The sequence below is a fragment of the Impatiens glandulifera genome, chromosome 1 (assembly GCF_907164915.1).
Source record: "Impatiens glandulifera chromosome 1, dImpGla2.1, whole genome shotgun sequence".
Lineage (NCBI taxonomy): Eukaryota > Viridiplantae > Streptophyta > Magnoliopsida > Ericales > Balsaminaceae > Impatiens > Impatiens glandulifera.
Window position 1 is genome coordinate 80,913,714 of NC_061862.1, and position 15,615 is coordinate 80,929,328.

Sequence of the window (15,615 nt, forward strand, 5' to 3'; positions counted from 1 at the left end):
ATGTTTATATTCTTATTATATAGGTGATCTTTTACTAGTAAATATATTGATAATTATAGGAATTAGGTAGTAAGTACACTACTTTGTTTAGCCTGCGTCAAATATATATATTTTCGTAGTTTCAGTTTCTCTATGATTACTATGCCTCCAGTTGGTTTAAGTCATGAGTTTTCTTAATTGAGGGTTGAGGTTGGTATACTTGTTACATATTAGTAGGTTAGGTTAGTAGTTAGGGCATAAAATAGTAAGAGGCTCCTAAAGTGATCATGTTATCTATTTTTTGCCCGAGTTGTTAGATAATTGTTAGACAGCTCTAATTTGTTAGTAAATAGACAGGTGACACTCTCAAGTGTTATATAGAGAGCTGCTGTACACCTTTTGAAGAGATATCTATCAATTGAATAAAATCAAGAATGTTTCATCCTGGCCTATCACTTCCTTCCTCTATTGGCATCTCATCTAATTCCTATCATCTTTTATCACCTATTTGTCTGTAAACCCTAAATATATTAATGATAGCATCTCTTCTCATCTAACCCTCCATTCTGTAAATGAAGTGTACATTCCTGCCCACGTTTGTGTTCTTCCCAATCTCAATGTTGCAGCTTATTTACAGTGATTCCCTGGAAAGAATTAGTCTTATTTTTTTGATAATTGATGATTTAAAGTTGGTGAAATGATACAAGGAGAGCATGAAATCCCTCAAAAAGATTTGGAAAATAAAGGATGATAATAGTGATGAAAAGGGATGTTTCTCTCATGAATTTGGTTTTTAATAATATGGTATTGTTTGGTAAGAGTCCTTGTTCTTGCTGGATAAAATTGTGTATTTCATCGGTACCTACCTGTTTCTTCTTTTTTATTCACAGTTATATATTGAGATCCTGGATGGCAGGAGCCATTTTTTTCTTGTCTCTTTTCATGCCTTGTTAATGTAATTTTTCTGTACTATAAAATTCCTTAGTGGAGTAGGCAGATAGAGTTCACTTACAAGTCACTTGCATTGTCCTTTATGGTGGAAGGGACTTTTGTGTTCCTGTCCCCTTTGTATGCAATTTATGTAAATTTAGAACCAAGGACTGTAAACTATCTTGAAGTCATTCTGTATTGACTTGTATGTTGAAAAAATTGTTGTAAATTTTGGAGTGATGTATATAAGAATCTCAAATGTTAATGAAGATCACACCTTGCTTTCACATCTTTCAACATATTAAAAGGGGTAAGATTCATTCAGGTGAATGATGGTAAATTACGTTCTGCTGGTGAGGCCTCCCAGCGTAGTACAAAGGAAGATTGGGCTGAATGGATGAGGCATTTTAGCATTGAACTTCTGAAGGAATCACCTTCGCCAGCTTTACGTACCTGTGCAAGGCTTGCTCAGTTGCAGGTAGGCTCATAGGATTTCATTTCTATGTGCATCTTTGGTGGTGTATCCTGATATCTTTCTCTATTTTTCCAGCCTTTTATTGGGCGTGAGTTGTTTGCAGCTGGTTTTGTGAGCTGCTGGTCTCAACTGCCTGAAGCTAGTCAAAGACAGCTAGTTCGCAGCCTAGAGATGGCATTTTCTTCTCCTAACATTCCTCCTGAGATTCTTGCTACACTCCTGAACCTGGTATTGAATTTCATAACCATTTCTTATTCATTTTGTTTTTGTTTTCATTTATTTTCCAAGAGAAAGATTATTATTATTTTGATTGAGGGAGAATAATGAAGTAGGTTCAGTGTCTTTTGATTTGGTTTGATATTTGGATGAGCACGGGAGAGTACCTTCTTTTCCTGCTTAATTCCTTGGTGAATGTGGTTTAGATTGACGGGTGGGAGAGTATCTTAGGGTACCATCCCCCAATTATTTAATTTTCATCACCAATTTGCTTTAATTAGTATTATCCTCTCTTTTGATTTATTTTGCTGGACCTCTTTTATTGTCGGGTGCATAGCTTATTTGGTTGCTTCTAGGCCTCATTCTTTTATTTTAAACAAGGGCACATTGTGCCTTCCCAAAAAAGTATGGTGAAAGTAGAAGGTGAACTATACTTTAGATTACAATTATCATGTTCTGTAGATGTAACCATGTTCTCTCTTTTGATCATATTGGACTATCTAGGCTGAGTTTATGGAGCATGACGAAAAACCTCTTCCTATAGATATTCGCCTTCTTGGAGCTCTTGCTGAAAAGGTATTATTTTAATTAATTTATTTTCTGATTTACTGAGCCTGTGATGATCTGTCCAATTCTTTTATTTCAGTGTCAAGCATTTGCAAAAGCTTTACATTACAAAGAGATGGAATTTGAAGGTGCTAGATCAAAAAAGATGGATGCCAATCCTGTTTCTGTTGTGGAGGCACTTATCCACATAAATAATCAATTACATCAACATGAGGTACTCCCATCTCTTGGCAGAAGTCTTATGCTCATTTGGGTATGACAGCTGGCATCTTATGGCCATAAGTTGACAATACAACCAAAACTACGATGATAAGTGACCAAATAATTGGTTTCCATGTGGAGCCTGTAACTAAGCTTCTCGATGATATAGTAATGATTTATTTCATACATGCATCTTATAGCTCATTGAGGTTGCTAATGTCTTGTTTTCTTTTTAATATAAAAAGTTGACCTTTTTCAATAAATTGGTTGCTAATGTCTTGTTTTCACTTCATACATGCATCTTATAGAACACCTAGATTGCTAAAGTATTGTTTTTGCTTTCATACATGCATCTTATAGAACAATGAGGTTGCTAATGCTAATATTTTATTCTGCATAGGCTGCTGTTGGAATATTGGTCTATGCACAGCAGAATCTGGACGTGCAACTGAAGGAATCTTGGTATGTCTTGACCTTTGCTAACTTTATTTAGTTTTGAACACATCATCTATAGGTTCCTTATATACTACCACCTCCTGAAATGCTTGAATATTCTCTTGTTATATAACAGTTTTCTTATAAAATACAAACTAAAGGTTGAATTGATCCAGGTATGAGAAGTTGCAACGGTGGGATGATGCACTCAAGGCATACACTATCAAGTCCGCCCAGGCATCCAGTCCACAACTTATTCTGGATGCAACATTAGGTATGACTTACACTGTCAAGTAACAGCACTGTATTTTAAAATCATAAGAGTTCCCTTTTTAATTTATATAGGGGTGAACATATTTTGGGTTGACCCTAACCCTAACCCAAAATATGAATTTGGATAAGATAATTCGGGTTGGGTTAAGTTTGGGTTGGATTGAATTTGGCACCGTAGTATCCATGCCTTATAAATGTATGTTCATTCTTGTTTGGGATGTAGATAGGGGTTAGGGTTACCCATTTTACCCGAATAAAATAACTTTAATTAAAAAATTTCAACTTTCTCCTTATTCTCTCCCCCTCATTCCTTCAGAGCATCAGCCATCCTCCCGCTCCCCCTGCCTCATCAGCATCAGCCCTTCTCTCTCATCCTCCTCCAGCCTCCCCAGCCCCCTGCTTTAGCATAACCTTCCCTCACCCCTGTTTCTAATCATCCACTTCTTATCCTCCTCTCTGATTCACAAATGGAATATTAATTTTCTAACTTATATACTTAATTAATTTTGAAATACAAAAAAATATTATGTAAGTCAAATGTCATTAAGTCAAGACATGTTGAATGAATAAAAAAGGTGTTAAACAAATCAAAAACGTATTAAACGGGGCTAATATGTCAAATACTTATTAAACGGGATAAAAATATGTTAAAGGAGTTAAAAATGTGTTAAACGGCTCACATGCATGTTAAACAGGACAAAACAAGTCAAATATTTGTTAAACGGGCTAAAAATGTTTTAAATGAGTTAAAATGTGTTAAACGAGTCAAAAACATGTTAAATTGATCAAAAACGTGTTATACGGGTTATAACGGGTCAAACATTTGTTAAACATGTTAAAAACGTGTTAAACGACACAAAAATGTGTTCAACGGGTCAAAAACGTGTTAAATTGGTCAAAGACGTGTTAAACAGGGTATAACAGGTCAAATATTTGTTAAACAGGTTAAAAACGTGTTAATTGAGACAAAAATGTATTAAACTGGTCAAAAAATAAAAAATTAGTTTGGGTTATCCAATCCATACCATCCTTAACCCATTGTGAATAATTACGGGCTGGGTAAATTTAATTTGGGTTGAATATGGGTTGGGTTTACCATTTGCTCACCCCTAAATATATATATATTTTAATGCTTTCAGGCACCTGTTTAGACTCCATTATTCTTATCCTTCGACCAAATTATCATGTTATCCTTGTGAAATTTTGTGAATTTTATTTGTCCAAAATGTCAACAGTAATGAATCTATTGTTTCTGATACATATCTCCCTCTTAGAAAAGCTACTTGATTATGCATGTATTTGATTCCTTTTGCTTTCAAATCTTTTCATACCGTTCCTGGTGTTGATCCTTTGTATATCATTTCTTCATTTGTTCTCCTGGTTCCATTTTCTTTTCATATAATATTTTTTATTTCATGTATTAGGACGGATGAGATGCCTTGCTGCCTTGGCTCGTTGGGAAGAGCTTAACAACTTGTGCAAGGAATATTGGACTCCAGCGGAGCCATCTGCTCGGCTTGAGATGGCACCACTGGTATGCATATTTTCTATACATGCTAAAAACTCAGTTGTTAATGCTTGCGGAAGTCTTGATAAAAAATGTGATAACTTTGAGGGTAATATCCTTTATATACATTAATTACAATACATTCAATCCCGGAAGTCATGGGATCTGTTTAGGTAGGGATTCTATTCCAGAATCAAGGTATTTTAGGTAGAGATTATATCCTAGAATCAGGGGAATAGAGTCCAGGGATATTTAAGGATAATTATCTATTAATTTATAGACAATATCCTTTTACATTATTGGGATAATACGTCAACAATGCTCATTCTGAATTCTAGAAAATATGTTTGTTCAGGCTGCCAATGCTGCCTGGAACATGGGAGAATGGGATCAGATGGCAGAATATGTTTCTAGACTGGATGATGGTGATGAAACAAAATTCCGTGTACTGGGAAGTACTACTGTTACTGGTGATGGTAGTAGTAATGGCACCTTTTTCAGGGCTGTTCTGTCAATTCGTAAGGGGAAGGTATGTATTTTCAACTTATTTTGCAGATTAGTTCAAAGTTATTTATTCTCATCTTGTGATTTTCTGGTTGACTGTTCTAAAAAAATTCACTGCAGTATGATGAAGCACGTGAATATGTTGAAAGAGCAAGGAAATGCTTAGCTACAGAACTTGCTGCTCTGGTTCGTTACTTATTCTTAACATTTGACTATATTTTACCTTTTCTTTTTTCGTTTATGTGCCCTTTTCAAGAATTTCAGATTTTAATCCTTTAAACATTTTGAATGAACTCAGGTTTATTCCCACTAAGAACGTTCTGATTCTTCCAGGGAAATAAACCCCGGTCACCAAAAGAAATAAAAACATTTTGAATGGACTGCATGAAGTTTCTGTACTCAGAATTCTCAATTCTTATGTATAGTTTTAATTATGCATACAATTATATGGTTGGTTTATTTTGATTTCTCTAGCTTCTCATATTTTTCCTGGTCTAGAAAACCCCTAGCAGTTTGTTGCATATTCCTCGTGATATTTTGTATGTATCTTAGGCTGACATGTATAGGCATGATTGATATGTTTGTTAATTTATATGAATCAAGTCTCAGATTTTGCTATATATCTAGAACTCAGAAACTCTTTTGTTGTGTTGACTTTATCTTCTTTTCCATGGTCACGTTTTCAGGTTCTGGAAAGCTATGAGCGTGCATATACCAACATGGTTCGTGTACAACAGCTATCGGAGTTGGAAGAGGTTGTTGTTCTATATTATTTTCATAATTGATTTAGCTGTTTCAACCAAAGTACAAGATAATGATGTTTCACCTTGCTCATGTTAAGATATTTTTCATTTTTTTGGGAGGGGGTTTCAACAGGTTATTGATTACTGTACTCTTCCTGCTGTGAACCCTGTTGCTGAAGGGAGACGTGCACTTATTCGCAATATGTGGAATGACCGCATCAAAGGCGCAAAACAGAATGTTGAGGTGCTATTTCTATTAAGTGTATAGCATTATGATTGAATGATATCTCTCTCCATAGGATCCACAAACTTTAGAAACTAGACACGACCTTTATACATCCTGTGCAAATACTGAATAAAGACATAATATGGTTTTGTTTCATGAAGGATCTGGTGGTCTTATTTTCTTTCACATGATTAGATACCTAAGCTAAAATTTTGTTGTTTGCATGCACGTCCCCAAATTTTGTATTGATTCATTCTAGATAAAAACAAATGTACGGATACAGGACTTTATATCTGAATTATGCATTCTTAAATTTATCATGATCTCAAAACAAAGGACTGGAAATTTCTTCATTTAATTGGAGGTTGGTGAAGTGGAGACATATACACCATAAAATACTTAATGATGTGTTGTGTAACTGAGTACAGGAGATTAGTCATACACATGTTAGTGCGTGTTAACTTATGCATTTCCCATAAGTAGGAAGAGAAAATTGGAGGAGAAAGAAAGAAAAGGAGAGTGAGGGGTATTCAAGAGAAGAACATAGGACCTAGCATCTTTTACCTTATTATGAAGGGGAAATGATGACAGTGTACATCTCTAAATTTTAATTTAATGAATGGATAATGAAAACACTTTTACTAATTCTCATTCATTATTATTTTTTTGGGAAAAAGACAGTCATTTCATTTTATACAAATGTTTTGCAAAGAAAGTGAAATACAAGCCATTTTCACACAATCAAGAACAACAAATAAAATGAAACGATTGAACAAGTGAAAAATCTATCTGAAAAGCAAAAATGTTCATCTTCTCACATGGAGATCGCTTTGCATGACCTCACTTTTCATCCCCCATTCAAGACATATGAGCCAATTGTGGAACGTCTTTAGAACTCCCCACCTGCTTTTGGTGAGTGCCAACCCATTTTGAACACTATCTTTCCACACATTTTCAGCAGTCCTATTAGAAAAGGAGGGTTTTGTATGGGAAAAGTTACGGCATTGGAATAATCAAGGGTTTCATGCTTTTGCTTCTGTTAGGAAAAGATGGTTTTGTACGGGATGTAAATTATTTGATCTTATTGGCATCTAACCCTTTTTTTTTCTGGTTTTTTTTCACCCCCTTCTCTATAATGTTCAAACGTTTCTTGTGTTTTCTTCAATAAATAGTTGACCTTTTCAAAAAAACAAAAGAAAAAGCATCTTCAGTAGTTCTAACGACTTTCTTGAACACCCTTTCATTCCGCTCCCTTCAAACCTCATAAACCATTGAACCAAATATACATTTATAGGGGTTTGAAGGAAAGCTTTGACTTCTTGTCTTGAGAATGATCCACTCTTATCATTCATTCTGTATCTTTAGCAAAAAGTTGTTGATGGGAAGAAAAGAGGGGAATGGTGAAAGAAAGGAAGGGAGAGTGAGAGGGTTTCAAGAGAAGATTATAGGACCTAGCATATTTACCATATGCTGTCCTTGCACTCCAATAAAGATAAAGACGATGTTAGCATTATATGAAAACTATTATTGTTTATTGAAAGGTCCTTTCCGAAATTACTGTCATTCTTGTCTGTTTAATGCAAAAATAAGAAAAGGGAAGTCATAATCAACCATTGAAATTGTTCTTTAGGTTGGTTTCAGTTCCCACCTTAATTATCTATGATGATGGGTTGTCAGGTTTGGCAAGTAATTTTGGCTGTTAGGGCACTTGTACTTCCTCCAACTGAAGACACTGAAACATGGCTTAAGTTTGCTCATCTTTGCCAAAAAAATGGCAGAATCAGTCAGGCTAAGTCCACTCTAGTTAAACTTTTACAGGTTAGTGGTGTCCATGTGATAAATGATACCAATTTTCTTGGCAGTTGAACTTGTTTTCCCTTAGCTATCATGTGCAAATTTACATGTTTTGTGCAGTTTGATCCAGAAACTTACCCAGAAAATATGCGATATCATGGACCTCCTCAAGTAATCCTGGCGTATCTAAAATACCAATGGTCTCTTGGAGAGGACCATAAACGCAAGGAAGTCTTCTCAAGACTGCAGGTATAAAGTAAATCTGAATGCATCAACTAAGCTCTAATATGTGCTGCTTAAGTCTTAACTTGGGATTTATTTTTGAAATCTTCACCCTGTAGGAATTAGCAACTGATCTTTCAGCCTCGCCTAATCTTCAATCATTAACTCCAACTGGCCTGATGAATGCTGCAAATGTTCCACTGATTGCCCGTGTATATCTTAAACTTGGAACTTGGCAATGGGCTCTTTCTCCTGGATTGGACGATGATTCCGTTGAAGGTAAATAGTTTGATACACTTTCTTCTGGGTTCTTTTCCATGCCCATAGCTCTTTTTGATAACCAACTTCTGTTTTGGATAGATATTCTAAATGCATTCAGGAATGCTACACATTGCGCACCAAAGTGGGTCAAAGGATGGCATATGTGGGCCCTTTTCAACACAGCTGTGATGTCCCATTATATTTTGCGTGGTTTCCCCAGTGTGAAGGCACAATTTGTTGTTGCAGCTGTTAATGGATACTTCCATTCTATCTCATGTGCAGCCAATTCAAAGGGAGTTGATGACAGTTTACAAGTAAATCATCTTTCTTTTTAACATTTGATACATCTATCTTGTTAGAGAAATGTGGTATGCTTTTCCTCAGAATTTGATGTTGATATGCCACTCTTTATTGAATAATGCTTTTCACATTCTGGTTGTCATGCAGGACATATTACGTTTCCTCACTTTGTGGTTCAATCATGGCGAAACAGCTGATGTCCAGATGGCACTGCAGAAGGGTTTTGCTTTAGTCAATATTGACACATGGTTGGTGGTTTTGCCTCAGATTATTGCTAGGATCCATTCTAATAACCCCGCTGTTAGAGAACCGATACAATCCCTTTTAGTTCGAATTGGAGAGAGTCACCCCCAGGTTATACCCTATTTTCCATTTTTTCAAAATTTCAAAATGATGTGCATGTTTTTATCTGTTTTATATTGGATGCGATGAACTCTTGCCTTTTGTCCGTGAATCATGTTATTGTTGCTTCATTAGGTTGTCTTCAAATATTAGTTTACTTGCATTTTGAATAACAGCCACCTATGCTATTGCAGGCTCTTATGTATCCCCTTCTTGTTGCTTGTAAATCAGTAAGCAATTTACGTAAAGCTGCAGCTCAAGAGGTGGTTGATAAAGTTCGTCAACATAGTGGCGTTCTTGTGGAACAGGTGCAGAAAATTCTCTAAGCTTGTTTGATGATTTTTGTAGTTTTTCTTCTGCTGCTGTCTGATGGTATGCATTTAGGCTCAACTTGTATCTGAGGAATTGATCAGAGTGGCAATACTTTGGCATGAGTTGTGGCATGAAGCACTGGAAGAAGCCAGTCGTCAGTATTTTGGTGAACGTAACATTGAAGGAATGCTAATGGTGTTGGAGCCATTGCATGCAATGCTGGAGGATGGGGCAATGAGAAACAACACAACTTTAAAAGAGAGAGCTTTTATCCAGGTACTGATTTCAGCTACAGAATACACAATAAAGATATAAGCCATCATAGTATGCTAATCAAATGCAACGATGATGCTCAATCATATTGTAACTATATTATATATGATATAATATTGTAATCCCATGGATATATAATGTCTGATATTCCAAACACTTCTCCTCATATCCAAGTCAGTATATTTTACGATCAATTTGGATTTGCAACATAATTTAGGCTTTAACAATATTAGTGACTTCCTCTGTAGGTTTTGCCTCTTGCTCTTAGAGCTTGTTCGGTTTGGGTTTATTATAATAAACCTCGTTTATTTAAAAAATGTTTAGTGGTTTGATTTTTTGGTAAAAAGACTTAAAAGATATTAATATATAGTGGTAAAATAAATTTTATCTTTTTAAATAGAGGATATTTTAGTATTTTGGTTAATGATTTGAGTGATGTGATTGATGAGAGAGGGGATGAAATGATGTTTGATTACGGTTGAATTTTTCAAAAAAACCCAACCGAACAAACTTAGTATACTTTACGATGAATTGGATTTGCAACATAACTTAGGCTGTGACAATATTAGTGAACCCATCAGGTGGCTCAAATGGCAATGGTCTTGCCTAAGAGAGACCAATGTCTCATGTTCGATTCCCACTAAGAACCCTTTGAATTAAAGGGGTCATGACCGTGGGAGGTCATGCTAGCCATCCCCGAGAATAAAACCGGGTCACAAAAAAAACAATATTAGTGACTTCCTCTATAGATTTTGCCTCTTGCTCGTTCTTGATCCTAGCTTTATTGCTCTCTCAAATGACTTCCTCTCCAGTATGCTTGTCTTTAATGAGTTCGCTATTCCTCGCTTCATTTCTAGTTGTTTTGCCACCAACTCACACCACCTATTTCTTTTGTATGGGATAGGATTTCCAGTTTTTTCATAAAAAATATGCTAAGAGCTCTAGATTATATGATAATAGGAATTCATAAAAGTAGATTTTTACCAAATAAGTAACTCAATGAAAAAGTAGTAAGAGGAACAATGGAAGACACACTAGGGTAACAAAGCCCTCTACTAGTGGCTATGAGTACCGTGACTACTAATGATTATTGATAATTTATAGCATATCATAGTATGGTGATAAAATGCAACATATGTTATCCTAATCATCTAGCAATTATATTATGTTACCATATATTATTCTAATTTTCATCAATATACGGATACATCATATCTAACAATTCAATAATAGTTAGTATCTTAAGTTAAAAAAAAGTCAAGAAGGAAATTTCATTAAATCCTCTATGAACGCCAAAAAAATTGGATATGAAGACATTGTAATTAGAGTTCATTCTAGATTTTTGGTCATTGAGATTGAATGCCGATGTTGCTAATATTCTGTATTTGTGTCCATAAGACTGCATGGCATCTTGTATATCTTCTTCACTCTAGTGCATGTTGTTGTTAATAACAGGCATTTCATCATGAATTACTGGAGGCTTATGAGTGCTGCATGAAGTACAAGAGAACTGGGAAAGATGCAGAGCTTACCCAGGTATAAGCTACTTTTAATGATAAAAGTTCATAAAACACTCATGCTGAGTGTTTGGACTTGGTGTATCATCCCTTCACTGATATTATGGATTAGGGTCCTTGTTACATTTATTTACTAGTTAGACTCGTAAATATCAATACCATGGGTTCTGTTAGCTGGTTTATGTTCCAATCAATTGACTCAAGATGGCACTATATGTTCCTTAAGACATCTACCCATATTTTCTCCTTGGAGCCCATAGTAATGAAAAGTTGACCTTTAAAAACATAACATCTGATGTCTTCTTCTTGGAAGCCCTCAATCTCTTCTTCTTCCTATTTTAAAATATGAAATCTATCTGAATTTAGTTTGGTGACGATATTTTTCTAAAGTTTCATGAAAATCTTCTGTTTCATAATACAAGTGTCAGTTCAAGTTATTTTCTTTTCCAGGCTTGGGATCTTTATTATCACGTCTTTAGACGCATTGATAAACAGCTTCAAACTCTTACTACGCTGGACTTACAGGTACTATTATAGTCTCATCGTTTATTTATACAATTATATCTCACAAGCTAACCTATGCATTTTGATTGTATATCCAGTCTGTTTCTCCTCAATTATTAGAATGTCACAATCTGGAGCTTGCCATCCCTGGGACTTACAAGACAGGTAATGTCTCTGGTAATCCTGGATGGCTTATAATAATGTAATAGATCTGATTTATCATATGCATCTGTCTAATCTATTTTTCTTTTGACATCAGACTCTCCAGTGGTGACTATTGCATCTTTTGCACCTCAACTTGTTGTCATAACATCTAAACAACGACCCCGGAAATTGACAATTCATGGCAGTGATGGAAAAGACTACGCTTTCCTTTTAAAGGGTCACGAAGATCTGCGCCAAGATGAACGTGTAATGCAGGTAATTGGTCTTTCAAAGTAACTTTCACTTCTGTGTTCTGCAAACAAAGCAAAACTGGAATTCATTTTTTAATTATTTTGTGAAAAGGAATCCAGTCCTCAACTATTTGGATCTTGGCATATATTAATACTCTGTTGTTTGTATCGCAATAAGTCGCCATAGAGACTTGTCAGAATTCACAAAAACTTTATTAATACATACTTTATTGCAGCTATTTGGTTTGGTAAATACTCTACTCAGAAATTCAAGAAAAACTTCAGAGAAAGATCTCTCCATTGAAAGATATTCTGTCATTCCATTATCTCCTAACATTGGGTTAATAGGATGGGTCCCAAATTGTGACACCTTACACCATCTCATTCGGGAGTATAGGGATGCTCGGAAGGTGTGCTTCAATTTCTTCTCGATCTCCCCCTCATATGTTCTATCGCTCATTGTTATGACACTTGCTTATGGATGTAGATCACATTAAATCAAGAGCACAAACTTATGCTTAGCTTTTCAACGGATTATGACCATTTACCCCTTATAGCTAAAGTAGAGGTGTTTGAGTATGCATTGGAAAATACAGAAGGAAATGATCTTTCAAGGGTATATTTATTCTAACCCATGTCTTCATCTCTCCCACCTCCAATCCCTCTGAAAGCTCATTTTACACATTTTATGTTTATGTCATATCTCATTTTATAATCATTTTAGGTCCTTTGGTTAAAAAGTCGAACTTCTGAAGTCTGGTTGGACAGGAGATCAAATTATACGAGAAGTTTGGCTGTCATGAGCATGGTAAGCTTTTGTGTGTTTCTCTTCATATCATAATGTGGTTAAAAGTAGGGTTCTAACGATATATCATCTCATATATTTTATTTAAATTATTTTGATATTCCAAATATGTTTTCTTTCAGTTGCTATATTGTTTCTTATATCTTAATAGAAGGATATAAGTTAAACATTTCATTTAGTTAATGTGATATGGCTTAACTTCTTCCTGAAGTCACTTAAGCCTAAAGGCTTGTTTGTTTCAAATTATCTTATAGCTGGTCCTCTTTACCAGAAAAAGCTCTTGGTATTAAATGACAGCATTGGCAAAAAAATCATTTCTTTTAGTTAATTTCTCTGTTGACCTAAGCCCATGAAATGTCTGAATTTTCAGTGTTTAGAGCTATCAAACTTAAAACTATGCTGCACATTTTGTTGCAAAGCAAGCTTGTTTAGGTTTGTTTTTATGACTTTCCAATAGCTTAATTCTGGAAAGTCGATCGAAACTCGTTCATTAAAGAACTCATCCATCAAGACGTTGAATTAGTTATTCAAGAAAGTCTCCTTTCTCTACTATACTATGTCAGAACCATGATATTTCATAATGAAATTCTGCTTTGGTTTTAAAGAAATAATATTAAACTTAATATATACAAGTGTAGAGACCATATTGACCCCTTTGAATTAATCACTTACATTTTATAGTCTTTTTTCTCTTTTTAAAAAAAACTTTATAGAAGCATTGGAGGGTGCTTCGTTTCTATTTCCACCGCTCAGATTTGAGTTGGTCTTGTGTTTTGTTCGGTGTGGCATACTGTTTAGCTGGATCAAATTTTTCGTCTCGGATTCTGTAATCCGAATAATACTCCCAACAATTGGTGAGTTGTTTTCTGCTCATATTCTCCGAATGTGTTGGTGATCATTTCTCGAGTCCGTATCCGTCCCCTTCTCAGCAACAAAGGAGACAAAATTATTAGATTTGAAGTTGTTTTTCATATTTTCAATAAAGACTTATTGGAACTGAACTTTCATATGAAGACCTTCTTATAGGTATCCTCCCATGAGTTGAATTGATTTATCCGTCCCCTTACATTCATTTACCACAAATCGAGTGCCTTCTTTAGAAAGACTGTAGGCCAATTGAAACGGATGCCTACTTCCTCAAAACGTATGTTGACTTAAACTGCTGTTGGCCCCGACTAGCATCCATCTTCTAAACCGACTGTCGACAAGTTGCAGATTGCAATCTAGGAGAATAGACCACACCTCTACTGCTTCAAACCAATCAAGCTCTGTTCGCTTTTGCTAAAATGAAACAGACCGCAAATCTTTCAAACCTAGAACCAAACGAGATTTTAGATCCTTGCTATTCCAGAAACCAAGCAAGACCTTTCATGCCTTATGTTTCAGTTCTTCATTTGAAGATGCTGGTTGAAGGACTCACGTGTTCTTAATCTTTCCGCTTTGTTGAAATCCAAATAAATTTCTTCTTATGTTCTCTAAATAGGAGCCTTGTTGACTTGCTCCAAGAAGTGCCCTTCTGCTAGCCTCTGTTTTTGCTACTTAAACAGAACCAGCTGCTAGTTGCTGCCACTTCTTTTTGTCTGCTCTTCTTTTCGACCGCAGCCTATGCCGCAACTTCAAGGACGTTCTTTGTTCTGCAATTCCGGGGAAGCCTTTCTTTCGCAACTTGCTATTAATTGATGCCTTCCTCTGTATATTGGATAATTACGGTCGCCTTGTGCCACAACCAATGTAGGGTTGTAGTCAACCTTCTCTCAAAAACAGATTGGTTTAATTTACTTAACGAGCTTGGATACCAATTGCTTTGAGAAATCACAAAAGCTAATCTAAAACATAAAGAAGGGTAACAATCAAATACAATAATGCACTATGTCCTCTAGGAGTGTCATCTCTTATTGATTTCAGGGTTCAAGAGACCTCCAAGTAACACTAGGTTACAATCAAATACAATACACTAAAATACCCTTACCCCCCAACCCACAAAAAACATACCCAAATCTGTATTTGTGCCATACACAAGTCACAACACAATCTTACAAGAGATATATATTTTTTTCTTGAAAAATGTCAGCTTTTATATATTAAAAAGACGAGATGGATTATAAATCGCTCATGTTGGTTGAGAAAGGTTTATTAGCGGAGAAAAAATGGTCGAGAGATAATCTCTCCGCTTTGTTTAGGACAGAAAAGTGGCTGTGGAGCATATTCGGGATCCCAAGTCAGAACCCTTATTGGTCGTTTCTGACAGATTTTCATGTATTTAAATATAAAAATGTGGTTAGGCATATATAGTATATTTTCCAGTTCATGTTGTTTTCTATATGATATCCTGGCTAACTTTTGTGTTATTGTCAGGTGGGTTATCTTCTTGGCTTAGGTGATCGACATCCTAGCAACTTAATGTTGCATCGTCACAGGTAACTGAGTGATGTTTAGTTAAAACCTTTTCCTCTTGTTGGCTATGGTACTTATATCTTGGATATTTTTGGCTACCAGTGGTAAGATATTGCACATTGATTTTGGAGATTGTTTTGAAGCTTCAATGAACCGGGAGAAGTTCCCAGAGAAGGTGCGTTCTTTTATATTTAGTTGTTAACTTGAGATTAATGAATCAATGAATTGGAACTATCTAGAATTGGGAAGTTTATAAATTATGCATCACTGAAGCACCCAGTTACAGACTCTTGAGAAATGAAGATAAGGTTAGGATTTTCATTTATATTCTCAAGGAATATGAGGAGCCTAAAGATAAACACGTTGATCTAAAATTGTAATGATTGAGTTCTTACAATAAAAGTTAAATGTAAAACCTGTCACCCTTAGAAATACATGTC

At 35.4% G+C, this 15,615-nt stretch overlaps 1 protein-coding gene across 3 annotated transcripts in view; it reads left to right on the forward strand.

Annotated features, from left to right (window-relative positions):
- Positions 1-15,615, forward strand: part of LOC124919080 (serine/threonine-protein kinase TOR) — a 35,191-nt gene that overhangs the window by 14,920 nt on the left and 4,656 nt on the right. For 2 of the 3 annotated variants that reach the window (XM_047459217.1, XM_047459219.1), the window contains 27 exons: positions 1,235-1,387; positions 1,460-1,612; positions 2,105-2,176; positions 2,247-2,381; positions 2,769-2,830; positions 2,980-3,077; positions 4,501-4,610; positions 4,939-5,112; positions 5,208-5,273; positions 5,774-5,842; positions 5,964-6,074; positions 7,734-7,874; positions 7,971-8,099; positions 8,192-8,351; positions 8,433-8,647; positions 8,781-8,987; positions 9,170-9,283; positions 9,360-9,563; positions 11,016-11,096; positions 11,528-11,602; positions 11,680-11,746; positions 11,841-12,001; positions 12,213-12,386; positions 12,464-12,592; positions 12,701-12,784; positions 15,137-15,198; positions 15,278-15,350. In XM_047459217.1, coding sequence (XP_047315173.1) covers positions 1,235-1,387; positions 1,460-1,612; positions 2,105-2,176; positions 2,247-2,381; positions 2,769-2,830; positions 2,980-3,077; positions 4,501-4,610; positions 4,939-5,112; positions 5,208-5,273; positions 5,774-5,842; positions 5,964-6,074; positions 7,734-7,874; positions 7,971-8,099; positions 8,192-8,351; positions 8,433-8,647; positions 8,781-8,987; positions 9,170-9,283; positions 9,360-9,563; positions 11,016-11,096; positions 11,528-11,602; positions 11,680-11,746; positions 11,841-12,001; positions 12,213-12,386; positions 12,464-12,592; positions 12,701-12,784; positions 15,137-15,198; positions 15,278-15,350 — 3,279 coding nt within the window. Of the gene's footprint in view, positions 1-1,234; positions 1,388-1,459; positions 1,613-2,104; positions 2,177-2,246; positions 2,382-2,768; positions 2,831-2,979; positions 3,078-4,500; positions 4,611-4,938; positions 5,113-5,207; positions 5,274-5,773; positions 5,843-5,963; positions 6,075-7,733; positions 7,875-7,970; positions 8,100-8,191; positions 8,352-8,432; positions 8,648-8,780; positions 8,988-9,169; positions 9,284-9,359; positions 9,564-11,015; positions 11,097-11,527; positions 11,603-11,679; positions 11,747-11,840; positions 12,002-12,212; positions 12,387-12,463; positions 12,593-12,700; positions 12,785-15,136; positions 15,199-15,271; positions 15,351-15,615 lie in introns of all 3 variants that reach the window. The other variant, XM_047459218.1, reaches the window with a different exon arrangement.